The following is a 22068-nucleotide window of genomic DNA, read 5'->3' on the forward strand; positions in this document are numbered from 1 at the left end:
AGCTGACAGGACAAGTGGGGGCCTCACCTGAGGGGGGCTGAGCACGAAGCCGGCTATGAGCCAGGGAAGCTCAGCAGGGGCAGAGCCGCGCCTCCTCTCCACGCTTCTCTACATTTCTTCAATGAGCGTCACTTACTTTTGCTTATTACAGAAAAAAAATACCAATCGCTGGTTCTGTCTCAGCACTTGTTATTGTCCACCTTTCTAATTCTGTAAACCTCCTGTTTGAATTCGACTTTCTATGGTTCCCGCGAAGGTCGGCTCTGGCTTCGCAAGCCACCAGCCGCTGGGCCTCCCTATGAGAATTCGTGCTTGTGTCCTGGCCACTGTTTCTGTTGGTTTCCAGCTTTTCTTGGTGTGCGGTCCTCCGCGTGGTCTCCTTCTTGAGCCAAGGCGCTTTGGGTGTTGGACGTGTCTTCTCTCCATCTGACAGCTGCCGTTAGCTGCTGGCTCATCTCCTGAGTAGAGAGGGGTCCTCGACTCTGATGAAGTCGGGTTGCCCACGCCGCACAGTGAAAGTCCTGCTGGGGGGTCTGGGCGTCTCCCTCAATCACTGCCTTTTTTCTGTCTATATAGTTCCCTCCACCACACACAGGTCTTGACCGTGTTCAGTATCCAGCTTGCATGTGATGTAAACTAGGGGTCTTGCTTCCCTTCTCTTCATCCAGGGCGTCCTGTTTCCTGAACCACCGGTCCCCCAGACCTGCGCCTCCACTGCTTTGAGGAACCAACCGCCTTCCGGGCGTGAAGCCCAGCCACAGGTGTGTTTTGCCTGAAGTCTCTAATCTGAGCCTTTGTTCCTATCTTAATCACTCTGACTTTGTCTTAATATCTGGGAGCTTGCCTCTTCTTTTTATATCACCATGGATATTTATTCTCTTTATTTTTTTGAATGAGTTTGTTGAGTTCCTGAAAAAAAGGTCCTCCTAGCATTTTCACTAGGGTTGAATTGATTTATAGGCTAATGTCAGGGGCCCTTTATCAGGCTGGGTTCTTCCATATAAAGCTAGGTGTCCTGTGTACCTACTGAGGTTGATTTCCAGAGACTTTGCGTCCCCTGTCGGAGAAGGCAATGGCAACCCACTCCAGTAGTCTTGCCTGGAAAATCCCATGGATGGAGGAGCCTGGTAGGCTGCAGTTCGTGGGGTCGCTATGAGTCAGACACGACTGAGCGACTTCACTTTCACTTTTCACTTTCATGAATTGGAGAAGGAAATGGCAACCCACTCCAGTCTTCTTGCCTGGAGAATCCCAGGGACGGGGGAGCCTGGTGGGCTGCCGTCTATGGGGTCGCACAGAGTCAGACACAACTGAAGCGACTTAGCAGCAGCAGCAGTCCGTGGAAAAAGTCTCTTCCAGGAAACTGGCCCCAGGGCCACAAAGGTTGAAGACCGCTGGCCTGGGGTGTATCTCAGTTGCAGGGTCACGCGGTGGCCCCAGGCTCAAGTCCTGACGACCTGCCAGAGTGTCCTCCACAGCTGCGGCTCGTCTTGACATCCCCACCTGCAACCCCGATGTGACAGTTCCTCCCCATTCTTGTCAGCAGCTGTTATGCTCTTGATCTTTTTTTCCCTGATTTGCCTCTTTAATTTCTTTTTCTTTTTTTGATTTTTCTATTTTGTACTAGGGTACAGGGGATTCACAATGTTATGATAGTTTCAGGTGAACAGAGAAGGGACTCAGTCATACATACACATGTTCTCCCCCAAACCTCCTCCCATCCAGGCTGCCACATAGCTCCGAGCCGAATTCCCTGTGCTATACAATAGGTCCTTGTTGGTTATCCATTTAAAATATTATGCTACTGACTTTTAAATCAATCATATTGTGTAACTTACACACCATAAAGGCATCCAATAAGGGCACAGTCCAAACAGCTTTGGTGGTTACACACCCGGGAAACTGCATTCCAGTCAAGACAGGATGTTCCCACCAGCCCCAGAAGATCCCTCACCGCCCCTCCCACGAACAGGAGTCCTGAATTTTAGTGAAGCTGCCCGGCCCCTGGCAATGACCGCTGTGCTTTTGTCATGATAGATTAGTTTGCAATTTAACATTTTTGTAGAAACGGAACCGTGCGGTATATACTCAGCATGCTGCTGCTGCTAAGTCGCAACTCTGTGCGACCCCAGAGACGGCAGCCCACCAGGCTCCCCCGTCCCTGGGGTTCTCCAGGCAAGAACACTGGAGTGGGTTGCCATTTCCTTCTCCAATGCATGAAAGTGAAAAGTGAAAGTGAAGTCGCTCAGTCGTGTCCTACTCTTCTCGACCCCAGGGACTGCAGCTCACCAGGCTCTTCCGTCCATGGATTTTCCAGGCAAGAGTACTGGAATGGGTTGCCATTGCCTTCTCCATACTCAGCATAATGATGCTGAAATTCATCCTTTTTCTTCATGTATTGGTAGTTTGTTCCTTGTTATTTCTGACTAGTATGTTATCATAGGAATAATATCGTATTTCATTTCCCTGTTGGTCTATTGATGGAAATTTGTTTTTCCCCCTGACTGGAGCTATTGTAAACAGAGTTGCTACGAATAATCACGTACGAGGCTTTGTGTGCACATCCAGGCATATTTCTTCGGAGTGATTACCTAGGTGTGGAATGGCTATGTTCTGTGGTTAGGAGCATATCCAACTTCTTAAGAAACTAAGAAGTGGAAAGAGGGTGGAAAACAGCGACGGCGGCTGGATCCCGGGCTTCTGGGCCGTGACGTGCTTCCAGCTACAGCTGGGGCGGCCTGTGTGGAGCAGCCCCCCGGTGAGGAGGACCCAGCTCCCACGTGCAAGGTCCTGGCCCACTGTGGTGCCCTGGGGTGGGGGTGAACACGCTGAGTCGTCCTGCGGAGAGGAGGAGAGACCCGAGTGCGCCGCCTCCCTGCCATCTCCCTTGGGAGGTGGCGACCGAACCCTACACACAGCCCTCGGGGGACCTGCCGTCACCTGGCTGTGAGGGTGGATCAAGACAGCCCGGACCACCACCCAGTTGGGTGACGGCTCTGCACACACGGACCAGAACAGCATGCAGGGCCGTCAGCTCACCTTCTCATGTCCGGTGATAGCCAATACACTGATCTTCCATCCCATTGCTTACGGTGGGAGATGGCTTAAATAGACAGTTTAGTCAAGGGAATTTCCCGGCGGTCCAGTGGTCAGGACGCTGTGTTTCCACTGCTGGGCACTCAGGTCCAGTTCCTGGTCAGGAAACCTCACAAGCTGTACAGCATGGCCAAGCGAACAAAAGACGCCTGGCAGAAATGCCAGCACCACCCTGTGCCCCCACCAGCGGGGGTGAGCCCCACGGCCCCACGCCTGCAACACACTTGTCCTTCTTGGTCCCTTTAAGGGTCCTGGTTCTGGTGGGCGGGTGTGTGTCTTGTGGCCGGGGGTGTGATCTGCACCTCCCCAGTGAGTCAGGCATCTTTTCACGTGCCCGTTGGCCATTCCCGAGTCTTCTTTTGTTGACTGTCTGTTGACTGTTGTTCAGTTGCTCAGTTGTGTCTGCCTCTTTGCAACGGCATCAACTGAAGCCCTCCAGGCTTCTGTGTCCATGGGATTTCCCAGGCAAGAATACTGGAGTGGATTGCCATTTCCACCTCCAGGGGATCTTCCCAACCCAGGGATCAAACCCGTGTCTCCTGCATTGGCAGGTGGGTTCTTTGCCACTGAGCCCCAGGGAAGCCAGTTCAGCCCCTTGGCCTGTCTTTTTAAAAATAGCTTTCCTGAGAAAGAATTCTCACACCATCTAACCCACTCATGTAAAGCGTACAATTCAGCGTGATTCCTTTAACCTGAATCATCTATCACTGAATGGCTTTGGAATTTAGCTTTTGCTTTGGGCCTGATTGTGTCTCTTAACGAAGGCAACCTAAAGTTAGGAGGGAAAATAGAACTTACGTGCAAAGCATGGCCTTCATGTTAACAAGAAAAGTAACGAGTCGCACACACCTCCCGTGCAATCAAAGTAATGTAGGACGTGAACTGTCAGTTCCCACCTCCTCTGCAGCTGTTGGGTCTTTTGGGCTCAAACTGCAGTTCTTGCAGTTAGGCACAGAGGAACCTCCTCACATCTCCAAATTCATGGAACTGTGCAGTTGCGGGGGCCCCACCTAACCCTCCAGTGGAAGCGATTAACCCTGTCAAGTCCATCTAGTGAATTTTTAAATTCCAGATTTTGTATTTTTCATATCCAAAATTTCCTACTTGGTTCTTTAAGGACTATTTTCATTTGTTCCTACCTCTGCATGCATGAGAACCCACTTTTTCCATGACCTCATTGTCTGATAATCCTAACACTGTCTTACTGTGGCCCCAGCAGATTCTTCTCCCTGAAGACGGGTCACAGTCTCCCGGCTCTCCCTGTGCCAGCAGCTTTGGATTTTATCCTGACCGTTGTGACTGTTTTTGTTGTGTAGACACTGCATTCTGTTATATTTCTACAAAGACTGTTGCTGCCTCTGTTTTGGCAGAGAATGAACTTGGTCAGGCTTGAATTGTGACCCCTGCCGTTCAGAAGGTGGGCAGAGTTTTGGCCATTTCAGCTGTTTGCCTCGCACACACAGTGGTTCAAGGGTCACTGAGGGGCTGGGTGGGGCTCATACACAGAATCTGGGAGCCCTTCCTCTGTTGTCTCCTTTTCAGAGTTCTCTAGTTACTCTCTGCTCTCTGGCTCCTTCAACCAGAAAGATGAGGAATTTCTTCTGGTGTCTGAGCACTCCACCCCACAAAGCTACACCCACAAGGGAAATCTATGCTCCCTGATACCTTCCCGTGAATATCGATTCCCATTCAAAATCTGCCTCCTTCCCTTCACTCCCCAGAGCCCTCGGAATTGTTGTGTATTTAAAAAATAAATTTATTGGTTTTTGGCTGTGCCATGCAGCATGCAGAATCTTTGTTCCCCAACCAGGGATTGAACCCAAACCCCCTGCAGTGGAAGCGCCCAGTCTAAACCCACTGAAGTCCTGGGAATTGGTTTTTAAATATTTTGTCCTGAAATTTTCAGTTGTTATCTATGAACATGACTTTTTTTTTTTTTTTAAGACACTTCTATCTGTGAGTTAGTTCATGTCCCTGGTGTCCATTGGATTTCCCAGGCAAGAACACTGCAGTGGGTTGCCATTTCCTCCCCTAATGTACCTGGCAGCCGTCCTGAATTCTGTATGAATTGGTATCGGCCTTGACTGCACAGAATAGAAAGCCCAGCCCATGGAGAGAGGTCAGAGACAGGGTAGCTGTACACACACAGATCAACAAACAGAAACATTTGCAGGTGTGTGTTGCAGACAGACTTGACTGAAGTATCGAGGGTGCAGGGTAGGGATTGAAGGAGCTGCCAGGGACTCCGGCTCCAGGGGTGCACACGGAGGCTTCGGGGCCAAGTCAGGATCTGCACGAGTGCCTACAAGTGCCCAAGTCAGGATGCAGACACTGGTGTCCAGCCAGCACAAAGATGCATGTTGTCCACCCCTGGGGCCACAGCAGCAGGAAGGTGCCTTCCACCTCCCTTCTGGAAGATGGCCAGTGTATGGGCTGGTGAGCTTCCAAGGCCCCCTCCCTGGCCACTTCACCACCATGCCACCCCCAGCCTGGAGCTCCCTCCTGGGAGTCATGTCCTGGCCGGGCAGCAATCACCCAGAACCTGCTGACTCAGGTCGAGACCCTCATAGCACCAGCTGGGGGCCACTCCCTGGCTTTACTGTGTGATTGTGGCATCTCTGTGGCACTGAGACTCAGTTTTACCACCTGAGAAATGGGAGAGTAAAATCTGATGAGGCGAGGCCTTGACTCCCCATACATGCCTGGTACCTGATGGTCAGCCAATGTGGAGCTCCCATGCCTGCCCACAGAGGAAAAGGCAGAGGCGGCTCCCCTGCCCCCACGCCCTCCCCAGATCTCCACCCGCACATTCCTGCAGCCTGAGTCCTACTCCTCCCAGCTGCTGGCCAGCCCCTCGTTTGTTTCCCTTGACAGACCAGGAGTCTGCATCCCAGTTGAGGAAACAGGCTCAGAACTGGCTGATCACCCCAGAACATCAGAGTCACCATGGGCAGGGTACCCCCCGCTGACCCTGGGGAAGTAACCAGGATCTTCAGCACCCAGCCCAGGCTCCAGGCTCTTGACTGAGCTCGGCCTCATCTGCGTGCGGTGGGATCATGAGGGAGGGCATGCGGGGGAGGTGACAGCGGGACACTTCTGTCAGCACCTCCAGCCAAACAGCTCTGCTGGGAGCAGGGATTGGGCGGAGGCTGGTACTGGGCCAACCTGGGAGGCTGGGGGAGACAGGGCAGCCCCCCTTTCCTGCCCCCACTGGTGCTTCACCCTTGTCGCCACTGCACCTGGGGAGCGGCAGGGACCACCTCCCCTGATCTCAGAGGGCTATGCCCGCAGGGTCAACTGCATCCTAGCCCCAGCTGCCCCTGACATGCTGTGTGACCCCGGGCAAGCCACAAGGCGTCTCTGTGCTTGAGGCGGATGAAATGATCCTGTATCCAAGCCTCTAAATGTGTATTCTATGCCCCTTCCCTCTCTCACTAGAGTGGCCTGGGGCTGGCAGGGAATGTGGTCTGACTTCATTTTCCACCAGCTGAGAGCCAGACCTTGGGGGCCGAGCTTGGGCTGGGGTGGAAGGGTCTGCGGGTGGTGAGACAGGTGAGAAGGGAGAGAGCTTCCACCAGCGTCCTGCAGCTGCACACCTGCTGGAGGCCATGAGCTCAGGACTCTTGGGCTGGGCTTTGGAGCCAGCCCGACACAGACATGGCCACGGCCACCGCTACCTCGTGCACCTCTCTGATGAGCTGGTGGTCCACTCAGACCCCAGACCCCACGTGCTGCCAGGCAGGCCCACCCCAGGTCCTGGGCAAGGGCCTAAATCACCTTCCCCAGCGAGTGCAGTGTCTATGCAGGCCCACATCCAGTGGGCACTCAGGGGAGTGTGCAGGTAGTTCGTGAGTGACAGGTAGCCAGGTGGACACCGGTCTTGAAGGACTCAAGGTTGGAGAGGGGACCACCCTGGGTACCAGAAAGGGAAGCGGTCTTGTGAAGGGAGATAGCGCCGTGAGCGGCCTGTGTCCTTGTTGCACTCGTATGCGTGGCCTGGGGGGCCCCAAACAGCCGTGACCCCTGTAATCACACTTGGGCCACTCTGGGAGCTGCCACCCTGACAGCTGAGGTGCCTCAGTGGCCCCGACCTAACCTGCGTGGTGGTACGGGATGCAAAGGTTACAGGTTCCAGGGCCCACAGTGGCTGGCAAAGGTTCTGAGGGCACCCCTACCTAGGGTGTGGGGTCCCTCGTTGCCTGAGGCTGGGTTTGGGGGCTCAGGGGAGACAGTGGGGGGACACAGAGCTCCTGAAAGGCCTCACCCACCCCTGGGGCAAGGCCCCACTCAACTGCCTATTTTCTGGTCTGGGGGCCTGGTGGGGGTGGGGGGCCCCCTGGGCTTTTGCTGTTCCCCAGGACATTCCCTGCAGGCTGGGCTCGTTGCCCTGCTGAAAGGGGGTGCTGAAGCACAGAAGCGTGCCCCCATTTCTGGGCCGGGGTGGGCCCGACACAGGCCTGGGCAGGGGTTTGGGGGAGGGGGGTGTTCCATTCCACCTGGCCCTGATGGCCCCCCTCCAGGCCTCTCTGGGAGATGCGTGTGGACAGCAGTTTGGTCTGCTTCTGACCCCCACCTATTCTGGGACAATATTCTCCAGAGATCCACTCCCCACCCACCTCCTGCCCACACTGGTCCAGAGGCCCCAATCCCACTCCAGAGAGCACAGGAGGGTCCCCCCAGAATGTCCGGCTGCTCCGACCCACGGGGCTGACTGGCAGGAAGGGCTGTCACCTTCAGTTGTGTTTTGGCTGTATCACATGGCACGTGAGACCTCAGTTCCCCGACCAGGGGCTGAAGCTGGGCCACAGCAGTGAAAGCCTGGGGTCCTGACCCCTAGGCCCCGCGGAACTCCCTTTGGCGCTTCCCAGGCCTCTGCTTTCGGGGGGAGCTCAGGAGGGAACCCGGTGGGCCCTGCCAGCCTGGTGCCCCAGCAGGCCCTGGGTTTGCACAAAGCCCAGGGGAGATGACCATGTTGTGGGGTAGGGTGGGGGTCCGCTCAGCTCCCCAGTGTTGAGTGGGGAACTGAGGTCAGCCAGAGCCAGCAGCGGCCCTGCCTCCTCACAGGAGACTACTGCCCTGCCCCCGCCCTGCCCTGCGGGGGCGAGAGGCCTGTGCCAGCTGGGGCCCTCACGGCTGGGGGCCGGGCTGACTCACCCTGACCCCGAAGGAGGGGCCGGCTTCCCAGATGGGCGGGGCCAGGGCCGGCTGGTGCCGGGGGCCTGCCGCACAGACGCCCTGGAGGCTTGTGCAGGTCTGAGCCCTCCAGCCCTGGTGCCCCTTTAGCACGGGCTTGGGGCCGTGTCGCAACAGGGGCACACAGTGTGGGGGACATCAGAGCGCCGCAGACCATGGCCTTGCAGACCGCTCCGCCCCGCCTGGGGTCCTGGGGGACCCCCGCCCATGGCAGCCTCCTGCTCCTGCTTCTCTGCCTTGGTGAGCACTGAGGGTGGGTAGCCGGATGCTGGACTGCGGAGAGCTGCAGGGGTCCACAGGGGGCCGGGGCCTCAGGAAAGGCTCTGCTGGCTCTGCCGGTGCTCCCCCACTGTGGGCGGGGCCCCCCACCCTGTCCGGTGCCCCTGAATTCGGAGCCCCGTGTCCTGAATGTCAGCAGGTGCGAGTTGCAGGCAGGCGGCTGGCCTCGTCTCTGCCCCGAGAGGGACTGTGTCTGGCAGCCCTGCTGGAACCCCTGCCCTGCGGGGCTGGAGGCCGAAGCAGGGTAGTGATGGGGGCACAGGCCAAACTGAGGGTGCCCGCAGCACAGGCGTCTGCCTACGCTGAGCAGAGGGGCCCCAGGAGGAGGATGGGGAGGCCTGTGCTCCTTCGTGGGGTGTCGTGGGCTGTGACACCAGGGGCTGGCCGGGAGGGACCACTGTGGCCCCCTTCCTCCCAGGGTGGAGCCCCTGGCCACCCCTCAAGCCTGGTGTCCCCTTCCCTGCAGGTTGGGTTCTACCTTCCAGGGCCCAGGCTGCAGACGTGGGACTGGTAAGGACCCTCTGGGGAGTCAGAGGAACGTTTTCTGGCCCTGGTTGGGCGGGTTCCTCGGACCCCAGGACACTCCCCGCTCAGTCCCAGCCCTGCTCTGTTCTCAGGCTCTTCTGAGCTCAAGTGTGCAGCGCACATCGCGGGACCTGTCCTGGCAGCAGCCTGAGCTGACCGTCCTCCTCCCGAGGGCCCGGCGGGGCACAGAGAGTGAGCATGCAGCCCAGCCCCATCGGTGTCAGGAGGCGGGGGTTGGGGGCTAGCACTGTGAGGTCTCCTCTACCTTACCTGCGGCCCTTCCTGGCCACTGAGCTCCTTCAATCATGATAACGCGGGAGAGTGAATAGAATCGCGCCATTTGATGATGAGTAAATGGAGACCCAGGCTTCCCTGATAGCGCAGTTGGTAAAGAATCCACCTGCAACTCAGGAGACCCTGGTTCTATTCCTGAGTCAGGAAGATCCACTGGAGAAGGGATAGGCTACCCACTCCAGTATTCTTGGGCTTCCCTGGTGGCTCAGCTGGTAAAGAATCTGCCTGCGATGTGGAAGACTTGGGTTCGATCCCTGGGTTGGGAAGATTCCCTAGAGAAGGGAAAGGCTACCCACTCCAGTCTTCTGGCCTGGAGAATTCCACGGACTGATGAGTTGCACACATCTAAGCGACTTTCACTTTTCAAACCGAGGCCCAGAGAGTCGTGTGTTGCTCAGGGTCTCAGCGAAGGGAGACCCTGCGGGAGGAGGAGGAGGCTGACGGGAGAAGCCCAGCACCCTTCACCCCCTGGCTGTCCCTGCAGAGAAGGCCTGCCCCCCGGGGCGGGAGGCCCAAGTGGTGGATGAGAACCTCTTCTTCTATGAGGAGTGGGAGCTGGAGGCCTGTGTGGACGGGGCCCTGCTGGCCACGCAGATGAGACAAGTGAACCTGATTCCCTTCACCTACCAGCAGCTGCACATTTTCAAGCGCAAACTGGATGAGGTAGTTCAGGGCTCAGCCCGCCTGCCACAGCTCGGCCATCCCCGCTGCCCCAGTCATGGCGGCGGCCCTCACAGTCCCTTCCCCTGGAAGTTCTACCCGCAGGGGTACCCCCAGTCCCTGATCGAGCGCCTGAGTTACTTCTTCCTTTACGTCACCCCTGAGGACATCCACAAGTGGAATGTGACTTCCCTGGACACCGTGAAATCTCTGCTCAAAGTCAGCCAAGGGCGTGGTGTGGATGCTCAGGTGAGAGCTGTGGGGGTGGGAGGGGGCAGACATTGGCTGTGAGGCTGTGCAGGCCCAGTGAGGGGGGTGGTCAGTGTGAGATGGCACAGGCCTGGGGGTGGCACAGGTCGTGAGGTGGTCAAGGCCCAGGGCATACATCTCTCCCTGCCCCAAGCCACTGAGTGGCCTTCTCCCACAGGTGGCTGCCCTGATTGCCCGCTATGTAGGGGGAGGAGGCCAGCTGGATAAGGCCGCCCTGGACACCCTGGCCATCTTCCGCCCTGCCTACCTGTGCTTCCTCCGCCCTGAGCAGCTGGACTCCGTACAGCTCAGCGTGCTTTGGTGAGTCCTGGGGTCTGTCGGGGGTGGTGGGAGTGCTGTGCTCCGAGCTCGCTGTGCTCCGAGCTCGCTGCCCGGCCCCATGCCGCCTCCCCAGGATGACCACACCCCAGGACCTGGACGCGTGCAGCCCACCGCAGATGGCTGTCCTCTACCACAAGGCCCACATGGCCTTCCAGAACGTCAGCGGGTCTGAATACTTCACAAGGATCAAGCCCTTCCTGGGTGAGCCCGGGAAGATACAGGGGAAATGATGCCTGAGGCTCCCCCGTCTTTGGGCAGTCCACTGGCGGCGTGACCAGTGTTCACAGTCTGTCCCTCCAAGTGTGTGTTGGCTGAGACCCTGTGAGTTCTGGGCACCTCCAACCTCTCCTTCAACCCAGAGGGTCAGGTGGTCAGCAGGCAAATCAGGGGCCCAGGAATTCCTTAGGAAAAGGGACTCTTGGTAAAAGAAGTGGCTTCTGGTAGCCTGCGGTCAGAGGGTGGGACTGGGGGCTGCTGCACGGTCTCACACTTGGGGGCTCCTCTCCCCGAGGGCAGGTGGGGCCTCCACGGAAGACCTGCGGGTTTTTACTTCGCAGAACATCAGTATAGACGCGGCGGCATTCAAGAAACTGACAACAGAGGCGGTGCTGGTAGGACGGCGGGGAAAGGCGGGGCCTCCCGTGAGCGGGGCCTCTAGGGGCGGGGTCTTGGGAGGGGCGGCCATCAAAGCCCCTTCCAGGGCCTACAGAGGCTAAGGCGGGGTCCGTGGGTGGGATGTTGGGGTGGTTTGGGCGCAGGAGAAGCCCGAAGCCTCTGGGAAAAGGCAGGATGACTCTGACCGCCACCTGCGGGCTCTGGCAGTCGCTAACCGTGGCCGAGGTGCAGAAACTTCTGGGCCCAAACCTGGTAGGCCTGAAGGCTGAGACAGGGAACATGTTCCTGCGGGACTGGATATCCCGGCAGTCGCAGGAGGACCTGGACAGGCTGGGGCTGGGGCTCGTCGGCGGCGTCCCCAACGGCTACCTGGTCCTGGACCTCCGCGGACGAGGTGGGCTGGGGTGGCCGGCTGGGCGGTGTTGGGCAGAGTGAGGGGCAGGGGCTGAGGCGCCTCTTCTCTGTGCAGAGGCCTCCTCGGGAGGCCCCCACCGCCTCGGACAAGGGCCGGGACCCGTGCTCACTGTGACCGCAAGTCTGCTCCTGGTCTTGGTCCTGAGCTGAGCCTGCTGCTGTGGCCTGGCGACCAGCGCTGCATGGAGACCCCGCCGGGCTTGGACCCCAAGGGCTCTGGAGCTCAATAAAAGAACCCCACCCTCCTCTTGTAGAGGTGCCCCGTGGTGTTCTGAGGACTGAAGGGGAGCCCTGACGGCTGTGCCCCCTGCACAGGGCCGCCTGGGTTGCAGCCCCTCCCACGCGCACTTGGAAGCGCACTTCCTGGCGCTGTTTCCACGCAGGATCTCCCCCGAGTCCAGGCCAATGGTCCAGGTGGCTTCTGGTGACACAGCTGCCCCGGGAGATGGCCAGTTGGAGTGCTGATCCCAGCTGAGAGGGGCTCTGTCCCTCCTCAGGCCCAGATCAAAGGGACACAGGCAGGAAGATCACCTTGTCCTTTATTCAAGTCAGTTGGCCAAGTCAGTCCATGGAAGAAGCCTGAGCACAGGAGCAGCATCTCCCTCACTGGCTGGGGCCGTGACCCCGGGCCCAGGCCCTCGCTCTAGCTCCAGGTCCTGGGAGCTGGGCGTAGGCAGGGACTGGCCCTGCAGGCCCCTAGGATGGGGGATGTGGCCAGGTCCCCTGGGACCTGCATCTTGGTCTAGGCAGGCGTCCAGCTCCACGTGCCAACCCCTGTTCTCCTGCATGTGGAGCTGGGGCAGTGCGGTCCTCCACCAAGCTGCAGATGCCCTGCAGGTGGTCCCAGCTGGGCCTTGGGGTGCCTCCATACAGCAGCCACAGGAGGCCTGCAGTCAGGGCCACAGCCAGTGGCAGGTACCCTAGGGGGGCTGGTGGGCTGCCTGCAGGTAGGACACAGAGGGAGCACCTTCAGCCCAGCTGGGAGCTCCCAGGCTGCCCTGCGTCCCAGGCTCAGGGCCCACAGTTCCCGCCGCCCCTGAAGGTGGGGAAGAGTGGTGAGGACCCCCAGGTCGGGCCGCTCTTCTGGCCCCCAACCGGGACCTCAGAGCTCCCCTATCCTCCACTTTCTGCTGCTCAGCAGGTTTGGGGAGGTGACTGTGTCTTCACTAACTCAGCAGGCAATGCAGAGCTAAGTCAGAGTCACCCATGTGTCACCCAAGGAGGCACATGGGAAGCGTCACCAGCAGAGAATGAGATTGGGCGAAAGAGAAGCCAGTAGTGCGTGTCAGGTTGAGGGGGCGGGGAAGGGCCCACAAAGCAGAGGGGGGATGGCCCACCCCAGGGGGAGGGTGGGTGCAGGGTACCCGAGCTGGGGGCGGTGCTCCCAGGCCCTTCTGAGGTGGGGGCTTGATGGCGCGTCCAGAGGGTGGTGCTGGGCGTCCCAGTGGTCGAGTGGGCAGAGCTGGTGGGGCTGGTAGCGTCCGTGTCCAGGCCCAGCTCGCTCAGGGCTGACCGATTGAGGCTGCGGAGCCAGGAGCTGATGATGGGGTGGCTCCGAGCCTTCTGCAGGTCCCCCACGTTCGGACCCAGCAGCGTCGTCACGTTGCCCACGGTCAGGCTCTGCGGGAGGCAGTGAAGGGTGGAGGAGGGAAGGGGCGGGGTCAGCACTTGGCCGGGGGCGGGGGTGGTAAGACCCTGCGAAACACCTTGGAGAAGTGACCTGGGGCCCACACTGTCTGCACACCTGAGACTTTGGGGTGTTGGGGCCTGCAGACCGTAACCTAAGGCTCCCCGACTCCCCCTGACGGGCAGCCCCCACCCACCTGCAGCACTCGGGGGTTCAGGTTGGTGAAGGTGTAGATGTCCATGGAGACGTTAGCCTGGGCCAGGTGCCGCAGCTCCTCCACCGGGGCACCGCCTAGGGGCGGGGCAGCGGTGAGGGGCGGGGCCTCGAGGGGCGGGGCTCCGGGAGGAGGGCCCCACGCCCGCCCGGGTCTCACCGAGGTAGGGGCGCATGAAGCGGTAGTAGGTGTCCGAGGTGCTGGCGCTGGCGAAGGCCTCCCGGGCCTTGTCAAAGAGCACGTTCTTGCGGGTCTGAGGGCAGGAGGAGATGTCCAGGGCCCCGGCCAGCCTGCGGGAGGGGGCGCGGCTCGTGGGCAGGCCAGGGGCCTTTCACCTGGGGACACCGGCCCCGCCCTCTCACCCCGAACCGCGGCTTTCCCCTTGCCCTCGGTACTGGGCTCCGTAGTGTGGACGAGGTGCACCAAGAACCTCACAGTGTGATCTGATTTGGAGATAGGGTCTTCCCTGTTTGTACACGTAATCAGATTAAGATGTGGTCACCCTGACTTAGTTCTTCAGTCTCTGAGTCGTGTCGGGCTTTTGGCGACCCCATGGACTGCAGCACGCCAGGCTCCCCTGTCCTTCACCATCTCCCAGAGTTTGCTCAGACTCATGTCCATCAAGTCGGTGATGCCATCCAACCATCCATCCTCTGTCGTTCCCTTTCCCTGCCCTCAAACTTTCCCAGCATCAGGGTTTTTTCCAGTGAGTCGGCACACACTCACTTAAGGTGGGCCCTAAATTAATGGCTGGTGTCCGAAGAAGAAGGGAGTGTATGCACAGGGAGGCAGAGATGGGTGATGGGGCCCCCGAAGCTGGGAGAGGAGGAAGGAGCCTCCCCTTCAGGTCTCAGAGGGAGCACGGCCCTGCTGATGCCTGGATTTCAGATTTCTGGTCTCCAGACTATGAGAGCACACGATTCTGTTGCTTTCAGTCACTCTGCTTGTAAACCTTTGTCACTGCGGCCATGGGAAGCTGGTGACCTCGGAAGGCCTGGCCTGGGCCCCGACCTGGGCCTGCCTTGGCTGAAGAGTGGAGCTGGCTCCGAAGTTGGGGCTGGAACTCTGACGGGGGCTCACCAGAACTCTGAGCAGGGGGGTTCACCGGAACTCAGAGCGGGGCTCACCGGAACTCTGAGGGGGGCTCACCGGAACTCTGAGGGCCGGATGTCCTGGATCTGCCGGGGGCTCATCCAGCAGAGGCGAGAGCCCCCGATGGCCACGAGCAGCGCACCAGTGACGGTGCCATTGTGGTCCAGGAACTTCTGCAGGATGGCCTGCAGGCAAGGTTGGGGTCAGCAAGGCCAGGGTCAGCGAGCGTCTCCTGCCCACCACACCCCAACCCACCCTCACCTCGGTCTGGTTCTCCAGGGCCCCGTCTGGAGCCAACAGGGTCACGACCGTGTCCTTGGACGTGATGTGCCACTGGCCGATTTCCGAGAGGGAGTAGAGGTAGAGCAGCGAGGGGATGAGCCGCAGCTGCTCCTCAGGGACTCCGCCCGGGTAGACCTGCAGGTGGGTGGCAGGTGGTGGTCAGGCCACACCGTGACCCCCTACCCCCTCCCACCACCAGGCCCTGGCACACCCTAGCTAGCTTAGCTTTCACGACTTGCTGGCACTCGGCAGGCAGCGGGTGCTGCAGCAGGGGGTCCAGGTTGGCCCTGAGCACACTGCTGCCCAGGCAGGACTCGAGCTGCCCGCAGTCGTAGCGCATCAGGAAGAGGTCATCGTGCAGGGTGGCCGCAGTGATGCTGCCACGGATGCAGGGTCTCCCTGTGGTACGGTGGGGTGCTGGTGTTTAGGACCTGGCTGGTCAGCCTCTGCCTGAGCTGAACACCACTGCTGACTTTGGGCCCCACCTCACTCCTAACCTTGACTCTTTCCAAGCTTGACTCCCAGCCAAAAACTTGGCCAAGACCAGGCTGAGTCAACCCTGACCTTGATCTCAATGCCCAAACCAGCCCCACCAGTTGGGGCTGACCACTCTGACCACTCCCCCTGGCCAGGACGCAGGCCCTGGCCAAGCTCAGGAGGTCCAGGCAGAGGGTGCCATGCCTCTGGGGCCCCCACTGCAGGATGAGAAACCCAAGCGGAGGGGAATGCAGCATCCCCAGGCCATGGTGGCCACACTGACCTGTGTCCCGCTTGGACGGTGAGGACACCGCCTTGGACTTGGCCTCGAGGAAGCTGGTGACAAAGCGCCTGGCATCACGCTGCCTGAGCTGCCCTGCCCGGCACGCGGCCACTATGCTGCGGAAGAAGTCCAGGCCCACGGCCTGGCGGGCGGGCCTGGAGAGTCCACACCCTGGGGAGGGCCACTTGTTCCCTTCTCCTTCCCCTCAGACAGAAACTCCATGACGGGGAATGACTGGGGACACCACTTGGGTATCAGAGTGGCTGCAGGCCGGCCCTCAGGGCTGGACAGGCTGGTGGAAGGTCGGCTGGATCCCCCTTCCCCCCCATCACTCCACCTGGGGCATTGACCTACCTCCTTCACTTGCATCCACAGCCCGGGGCTTATGTATGATGCCAGGCGTCCTAGAGCCCACAGCCTCTCCAGGTTCCAGGAGCTGGGGGGCCTGGTGTGCAAAGGGGGCTCCGAGTCGGTTTCTGAGCAGCGCCGGGACCCGTCAGGCCACTTGCCCTCCCCGAGTGCTGTTCCCAGGGCCTGCCCGGTGGACGCTCCCACCCCAGGTCTCTGGGTACCCCATGGGCTGCAGGGTCAGTGTGGGGCATGAGCTGGGTCAGACTTGGAGGTCAGTGGGGCTGTGAACATCAACCCCCAGGCTGCCTCTTCTCTCATCTGCAGGAGGGGAGGCCTAGGCAGAAGGGAGGGGCCCCCACCCACCCGAGGACCGTCCTGCCACTGGCCAGCAGCCTGTTGAGGGCAGCCTGCTGGGCAGCTGTGAGCCGGGGACAGTGCTGCAGGTTCTGCAGCACATGGGGGTCTGCTGCCACGATGCTGGAAGCGTCCATGTCACACACCAGGACCCCGAGGAGCAGCAGGTCGGAGGCGCTGAGCCTTGGCTGGGGCCCTCCCTGTAGGATAGCAGGTCAGCATGAGCCTGGTCCCACAGCCCATCACCCGGCCAGCAAGCCCACGGCGCCTACCAAGCAGACCAGGGCCCTGTGCCGCAGGGCGGTCCTCTGGTCGGGCAGATTGGCCAGCAACTCTGTGTCTCCCTGGGCGGCGCGGCGGATGAAGGCCCGGCAGTCCGCTTCCTTCACCTGCGTCAGGCTGCGGAAAGGTTGGGGGGCCGCTGGGAGGGCCGACGGGGGGCCTCTGAGTGACGGAGGTGCCCCCGGGAGCGTGCTCAGCCCGCACGGCCAGGTGCTGGGTGGGGAAGGGCACTCACTTATAGAAGAGCAGCAGGTCGGGGGGGTGGAGCTCGAAGTCGCCCTGGAGGCCTTGTCGGGCGGCCAGGTTGGCCAGGCAGCTGAGCTGGGCAGGGCGGGCAGCACATCACTCACTGCATGGCCTGGGCTCTCCTGGGCCCTCCGCTCTGACTGGGACCTCCCTGGAGCCCCCACCCACCTCTCAGTTCTGTCCCGTGTCCACCAACCCCTCCTGCCTGGCAGCTCTCTGTCACTTGACTTCCTGTCCGCCTCTTCCTGCATCCACCTCCAGGTGAGAAGAGGACAGGGAACACCAGCCCCAGAGCCCCTCCCCTCCGGTGTCAGGCCCACCGTGGTGGCTCACTAAGGGTCCACTTACCCAATCCACCCCCTGCTGGACATCTTGTCCCGTTCCCCTCAGGTCATGTCAAATGTATTACTGATTTTACATTAATTTTATAATAAGACTGTCGGTACAGTGGCCCTCGCGCTCCAGGAGAACTACCCTGCGTCCTGACCCCGATCCTGGCCTTGTGCCGCCCGGGGCCCCCTGCTAGGGGCGCCTCCTTCCTGCCTGTCCCTGGGGCCCTTCTCCAGGGAGTCCCCCCCTGCCCTCGACCCCCAAGCAGTCTTGGTGGTGGCTGCCGCTGACCTGCCAGGCTCTGAGGAGGACGTGTTGCGTTGCCATCCTCCTGATGAGAGCTGCAAGTTGGTCGCGGGACAGCTGGCTTGCCGGCTGGCACCAGAAACCTTGCAGGAGGGAAGCGCTGGCCCTGGGCAGAAAGGAGGCTGACGGTGAGGGGCAGAGGGAGTGGGGGCCCCAGACTGCAGTCTTCGGGATGGAGGTCAGACTCCTCAACTTGGGGTGAGGGTGAGAGATGCAAGAGGTGTGGACGTCCCCACTCCATGGGCACCCTTGTGGTGCCAAGGCTCCAAGCCAAGACGAGGGCTTACAACGAGCCCCTGTCCAGAGACTTCTCTGGTGGTCCAGTGGCTAAGACTCCACACTCCCAATACAGGGGGCCTGGGTTCGATTCCTGGTGGGGCTAGGTCCCATATGCTGCAACTAAGGGTTTGTATGCCACAACTAAAGATCCCGTGTGTGCAGTGAAGACAATATTCTGCATGTTGCAAATGAAACCCGGCACAGCCAAATACATTTTTAAAAAATAATAAACATTAAAAAAAAAAGTGACCCCTGTCCAGACTCTGGGTCTGAGGCCGTGTACCAGGGGCCCAGTTCTGGGGCTTAGGGCTCCAAGGCCCCAGGATGGCTGAGGGTTTGGAGGGCACCTGTTGGGTGCCCACAGCCAGGCTGTCCTCATGGTGTGACTCTAAGAAGACCCGTGTACCAGCGAGGGTCAGATCTCACAAGACCACACCCAGGGCCCGACTGGTCCAGCTGGGCCTGCAGCCCTGCCTGGTGGTTCAGTTGATTGGTCCGTTGATGGGGCAGACCAGTGACTTCCAGCCCCCACCAGGAGACCCCCTAGATGGGTCTCAGTCTTGGGGCCTGAGAGGGCAGCCAGGTTCAGGGTGGAGAGAACGAAACTGAGAGGCCTCAGAACAGGAAGTAACTGTCTCCAGGCCGCGGAGGGGGGCCTGTCCCAGCCGTGTGGGTGTGACTCCGGTGCAGGACCCCAGAGGCCCAGAGCCATCTCCAGCGAGTGACCTGGGCCACTGGGGCCAGGACTCTGTATTGGAGCCCTGCTCGGCCATGCCCGCACGTCGTGAGCAGACCCTGGAGGTCGTCCCTCCTCACTCCCACCCAGGGACTCTGCTGCAGGAAACCTGATTGTGGACGCGGAGCCTGCACTCACCTGGCCCACAGGTCAGCCCTGCTGGCATCCAGGCCTCCCTGGGAGGCGCCCTCGGCCTGGGGGTGAGAGCAGTGGGCAGTGAGTGACACCAGGAGGGCGAGGCCCGGGCTCACCAGGGCACCTGGAACAGAACAGGCCACGCGCACATGTGTGGGAGCGTCCCGTGTGGGTCCGCCAGGGCCCTGCATCCCGGGTGGGCTTGTGACTGCCCCTGACGCTGGGGAGCGCCACCTGGGGAGCTGGGCATCTATGCGCCCGCCTGGCCCCGAGCCTGCTGGGCACCTCTGACAGGCAGGCGTGTGTGGCAGTGTGTCTTCTGTCCGGTGCTGTACGCGTGTGCACCTCGTACCCGTGTGGTGGTGTAGCCACACATGTGGTGGGGTGTACATGTCTGTGGTGGCCTTCATGCCCACACAGTGTATCTGTGTGGCTGCTGGTGAGGCAGTGTACACACATGTGTGATGGTGTGTATGTGCGTGTGTGATGATGTGTACACGGTTGACAGTGCTCATGCTCATGTGTGGCGGTGTGCACATACACACGTGGTGGTGTGCGTGCATGTGTGTGGTGGTGTGTACGCGTATATGTGACAATGTGTACACGTGTGTGTGACAGTGTGTATGCATGTGTGGGTGGCGGCATGTGACTGTGTCAGGAAGCACGCGCACACCTATGTGATGGCCTGCACACGGGCCCAGCAGTGTCCACATAAGTGCACCTTCTCCCTCCACCCCTACGGTTCTGCCCTCTTACTCTGAGCCCCAAGACCCCGAAACAGGGGACAGGGGTCAGCACCCACCTCCTCCTGCTCCTCAAATGCTCAGTCTTTCCTGGCCATGGCCCCCTGTCCCTGCCTTGTCCCCACAGCCCAATGCCCCATCTGTGCCGCCCCCTTTGCTCCCCTGACCCCCAGTGGTGGGCCCAGGCCAGGACCCCAGGTAGAGGCTCAGGAGGGGGAAGCGTGGTTCTGCCACCCGCCGGGAGCCAGCCGTGGGCGCTGCCCTCCAAGAGGGGGAGGGAGAGTTGTCTCACCTGCTCTGGGGCCCATGGCTGTGTGGTGCCGACAGGTCGTCCTGGCAGGAAGGCAGTAGGGTCACAGGCAGTGGGTCCAGGTCAAGCTGGACAGGAGATGGAAGGTGGTGAGGCCGGGGGAGGGAGTTGCAGAGGGGAGGTCACCACCCAGGGTCACAAGGGGCAGGGGACCTCGAATCTTGGGCTGCAGCCATGTCTCAGGCACAACCCACAAACAGTGAATCTCTGGAACAAAAGGGAGCAGTGGGGCTGTGGGGGAGCCAGGCCAGATTCTAGGGCTTTTCTTATTGCAGGTCAGACTCAGGGGACCCATGGGCTCGGCTGCCTTGTCTCCCATGAGCAAATCTCTCGACAGCTTTGGGGAGCGGGATGGGTGGTGGACCTCCAGGATCCAGTGAGTGCCTGCAGCAGCTGGGAGAGGCCTGGTGGCCCCGACCTCCCCTGGTGCCACCCAGCTTCACCCCACACCCGGCGCCCAGGGAGCCCCCTTCCCCTCCCAGATCTCGGATGCCCAGTGTGACCTGGCCACGGGCACAACCCATGCTGCAGCCTGCTGGGCGCCCTGGCCGTGGTAGGGGCCAAAATAGGCCTGGGGTGGGGGCAGCGGCAGGGAGCCTCGTCCTCATTGCGAGTCCCCGGGCCATGGCCATGCGTGGACTGCTGGCTTGGGGTACCTGCGGGCCTCTGGGCTCTGCACGAAGAAGATGGGGAGGTAAGCACCCCACATGGGGCTTGATGGAGGCTCATAGGGGCTCAGCTACCTGCCCCGGGCTGCAAGGAGGCCCGATTCACAGCTGGGCCCCTGTGTGTCCGTTGGGTGGTGGCTCCGGCCCCTCCCTGCCCCTCACCTGAGCACTAAGAATGCCGTCTGTCCTGGAGGGAGGCTGCTTGGGGTCCAGACGGCAGATGTTGGACGCAGGGATGCTGTAGACTCCAGACACGGGGTCCAGCCCACTCGGGGTCAGCCCCTGCAACTGAGCCTTAGAGCACAGGGGTGGTGCAAGGTGGGAGCGCCCATGTCTCCGCTCACCTCCATGACCCGCTCAGCACCCTGCCCTGCCAGCCACCCACTCTGGCAGCGACGCCCTCCAGGTAGATGTGTAGAGGAGGGGGTGGGGCTATACCAGGTGACGCTGCCTTGTCAGCCCCTGGAGGCCCCAGGCACAGCGGGCACCTGCTCCCCAGCCCCACGGGAGCAGGAGGCTTAGCTCACGGTTGGCAGCAGTCCAGCACACATCCCTCCCCACTCAGGGGGGCCTGGCTCAGGCATGATCTTGCCCTGAGGGTCGCGTGTACACCTGTACGTGTGCGCACCTGCACTTGACGTGTGTGCTGGCATCCATGTATGAGCACACATGCATGTCTACGCATCCCCAGGAGCACACACCCCTACATGCATACATGTGCAGGAGGTGCGTGTGTGTCCCCAGCAGGGATCTCAGGCACACGTGGCCCCACTGTGGCATCTGGGTTGAGTGACATGTGTGGTGTGTTTCTATTCTGTGGGTACTGGAGCAGAGCTTCCCATGCGTGTCCACACATGTGTGCGCTGTGGGACAAGGAGAGTGTGCAGGCAGCCTTGATGGGAGGACCATGCCGGTCACACATGCCTCGTGCCCAGCCTCTGGCTTTCACCACATCTGCCCCCTCCTGGCAGGGCCAGCTCACCCAGGGCCACATGCCCATCAAGCCAGCCACATACAAGCCAAGGCGCTGACTCTGGGAGACTGAGGGTTGGAGGGACCAGCTGAGGGCCACTCCCTGACCCCTAGAAGGCCAGCCACAGCATCGACAGCTGGAGGGCATCCAGAGCCAGTGGAGACAGTCCCTCCCTCCTGAAAGCTGTCCAGTGAGTCCCTGTCCTGCTGGCCCAACAGTGACCCCTAGAGTCTGTAGAGGGTGGGGTTCAGGGGGTGGACCCCATGGGAGGTGGGCAGTCTCACTCTGGGCCCCAGCACTGACCCCCCGAGGCTGGCCAGTCAGTTCTCAAGCGCTCAGTCGTCACTTGATGATGGGGTCTCCACCCACCCAAGAGCCCAGGCCGGGCGGAGGACACTCCCTACAGGTCAGTGAGTGCAGGAGGAAGACGCTCGCTACCCTATTTGGGCTCAGCCTCCAGGGCACCCCAGGCTCCGGGTGGACAGATGAACACAGCAACAAGGCAAGTGCCGAGCTGTAGAAAGGCCCTCTGTCCCCAGCTTTGCCACGTACTGCTCATGGGCTCTGCCCCCGCCAGCCCGTTTTACAGATGGGGAGACTGAGGCCTGACTGGCCAAGCAGGTAAGCGGGAGTGGGATTGGGCCCTATGGCCGGGTTGGGCTCCTGAGCTGCCAGCATCGTGCCCCTGGAGTGTGACCTCTGTGGGCTGCCCA

At 60.6% G+C, this 22068-nt stretch overlaps 2 protein-coding genes across 2 annotated transcripts; one reads left to right on the top strand and one right to left on the bottom strand.

The window, feature by feature from the left end:
* Window positions 1–8336: 8336 nt before the first annotated feature.
* On the top strand, window positions 8337–11920 carry MSLN (mesothelin). The gene is made up of 10 exons (NM_001100374.1): window positions 8337–8529; window positions 9035–9078; window positions 9186–9285; window positions 9872–10050; window positions 10141–10296; window positions 10475–10617; window positions 10712–10839; window positions 11155–11249; window positions 11461–11647; window positions 11723–11920. The coding sequence occupies exons 1-10, from the start codon at window positions 8445–8447 to the stop codon at window positions 11815–11817; spliced, it is 1212 nt and encodes a 403-aa protein (NP_001093844.1). The 5' UTR covers window positions 8337–8444; the 3' UTR covers window positions 11818–11920.
* Window positions 11921–12189: 269 nt separating this feature from the next.
* Window positions 12190–21057, bottom strand: MSLNL (mesothelin like). Its single transcript, XM_059881708.1, has 20 exons — window positions 21011–21057; window positions 20768–20870; window positions 20545–20676; window positions 20163–20285; window positions 19697–19782; window positions 18665–18720; window positions 18074–18178; window positions 17497–17617; window positions 16865–16972; window positions 16620–16746; window positions 16357–16547; window positions 15997–16087; window positions 15643–15784; window positions 15094–15281; window positions 14862–15017; window positions 14658–14785; window positions 13668–13798; window positions 13491–13585; window positions 13032–13287; window positions 12190–12608 (listed from the first exon to the last, which is right to left on the bottom strand). The coding sequence occupies exons 1-20, from the start codon at window positions 21055–21057 to the stop codon at window positions 12364–12366; spliced, it is 2631 nt and encodes an 876-aa protein (XP_059737691.1). The 3' UTR covers window positions 12190–12363.
* Between the last annotated feature and the right edge of the window lie 1011 nt (window positions 21058–22068).

This window comes from Bos taurus, chromosome 25 (assembly GCF_002263795.3).
Source record: "Bos taurus isolate L1 Dominette 01449 registration number 42190680 breed Hereford chromosome 25, ARS-UCD2.0, whole genome shotgun sequence".
Taxonomy (NCBI): Eukaryota; Metazoa; Chordata; class Mammalia; order Artiodactyla; family Bovidae; genus Bos; species Bos taurus.

Bases quoted from the DNA above. Each gene is read 5' to 3' on its own strand.
- MSLNL (XM_059881708.1), bottom strand. From the start codon at position 21,057: ATGCATGTGTGCTCATACATGGATGCCAGCACACACGTCAAGTGCAG. The intron at 20,677-20,767 runs GTGGGTGGCTGG...CTGTGCTCTAAG, and splicing joins TGGAGGGCGTCGCTGCCAGA to GCTCAGTTGCAGGGGCTGAC. The intron at 13,799-14,657 runs GTGAGCCCCCCT...CCCCTCCCGCAG, and splicing joins ATCCGGCCCTCAGAGTTCCG to GCTGGCCGGGGCCCTGGACA.
- MSLN (NM_001100374.1), top strand. From the start codon at position 8,445: ATGGCCTTGCAGACCGCTCCGCCCCGCCTGGGGTCCTGGGGGACCCCC. The intron at 10,297-10,474 runs GTGAGAGCTGTG...CTTCTCCCACAG, and splicing joins GGCGTGGTGTGGATGCTCAG to GTGGCTGCCCTGATTGCCCG. The intron at 10,840-11,154 runs GTGAGCCCGGGA...CCCCGAGGGCAG, and splicing joins AAGGATCAAGCCCTTCCTGG to GTGGGGCCTCCACGGAAGAC.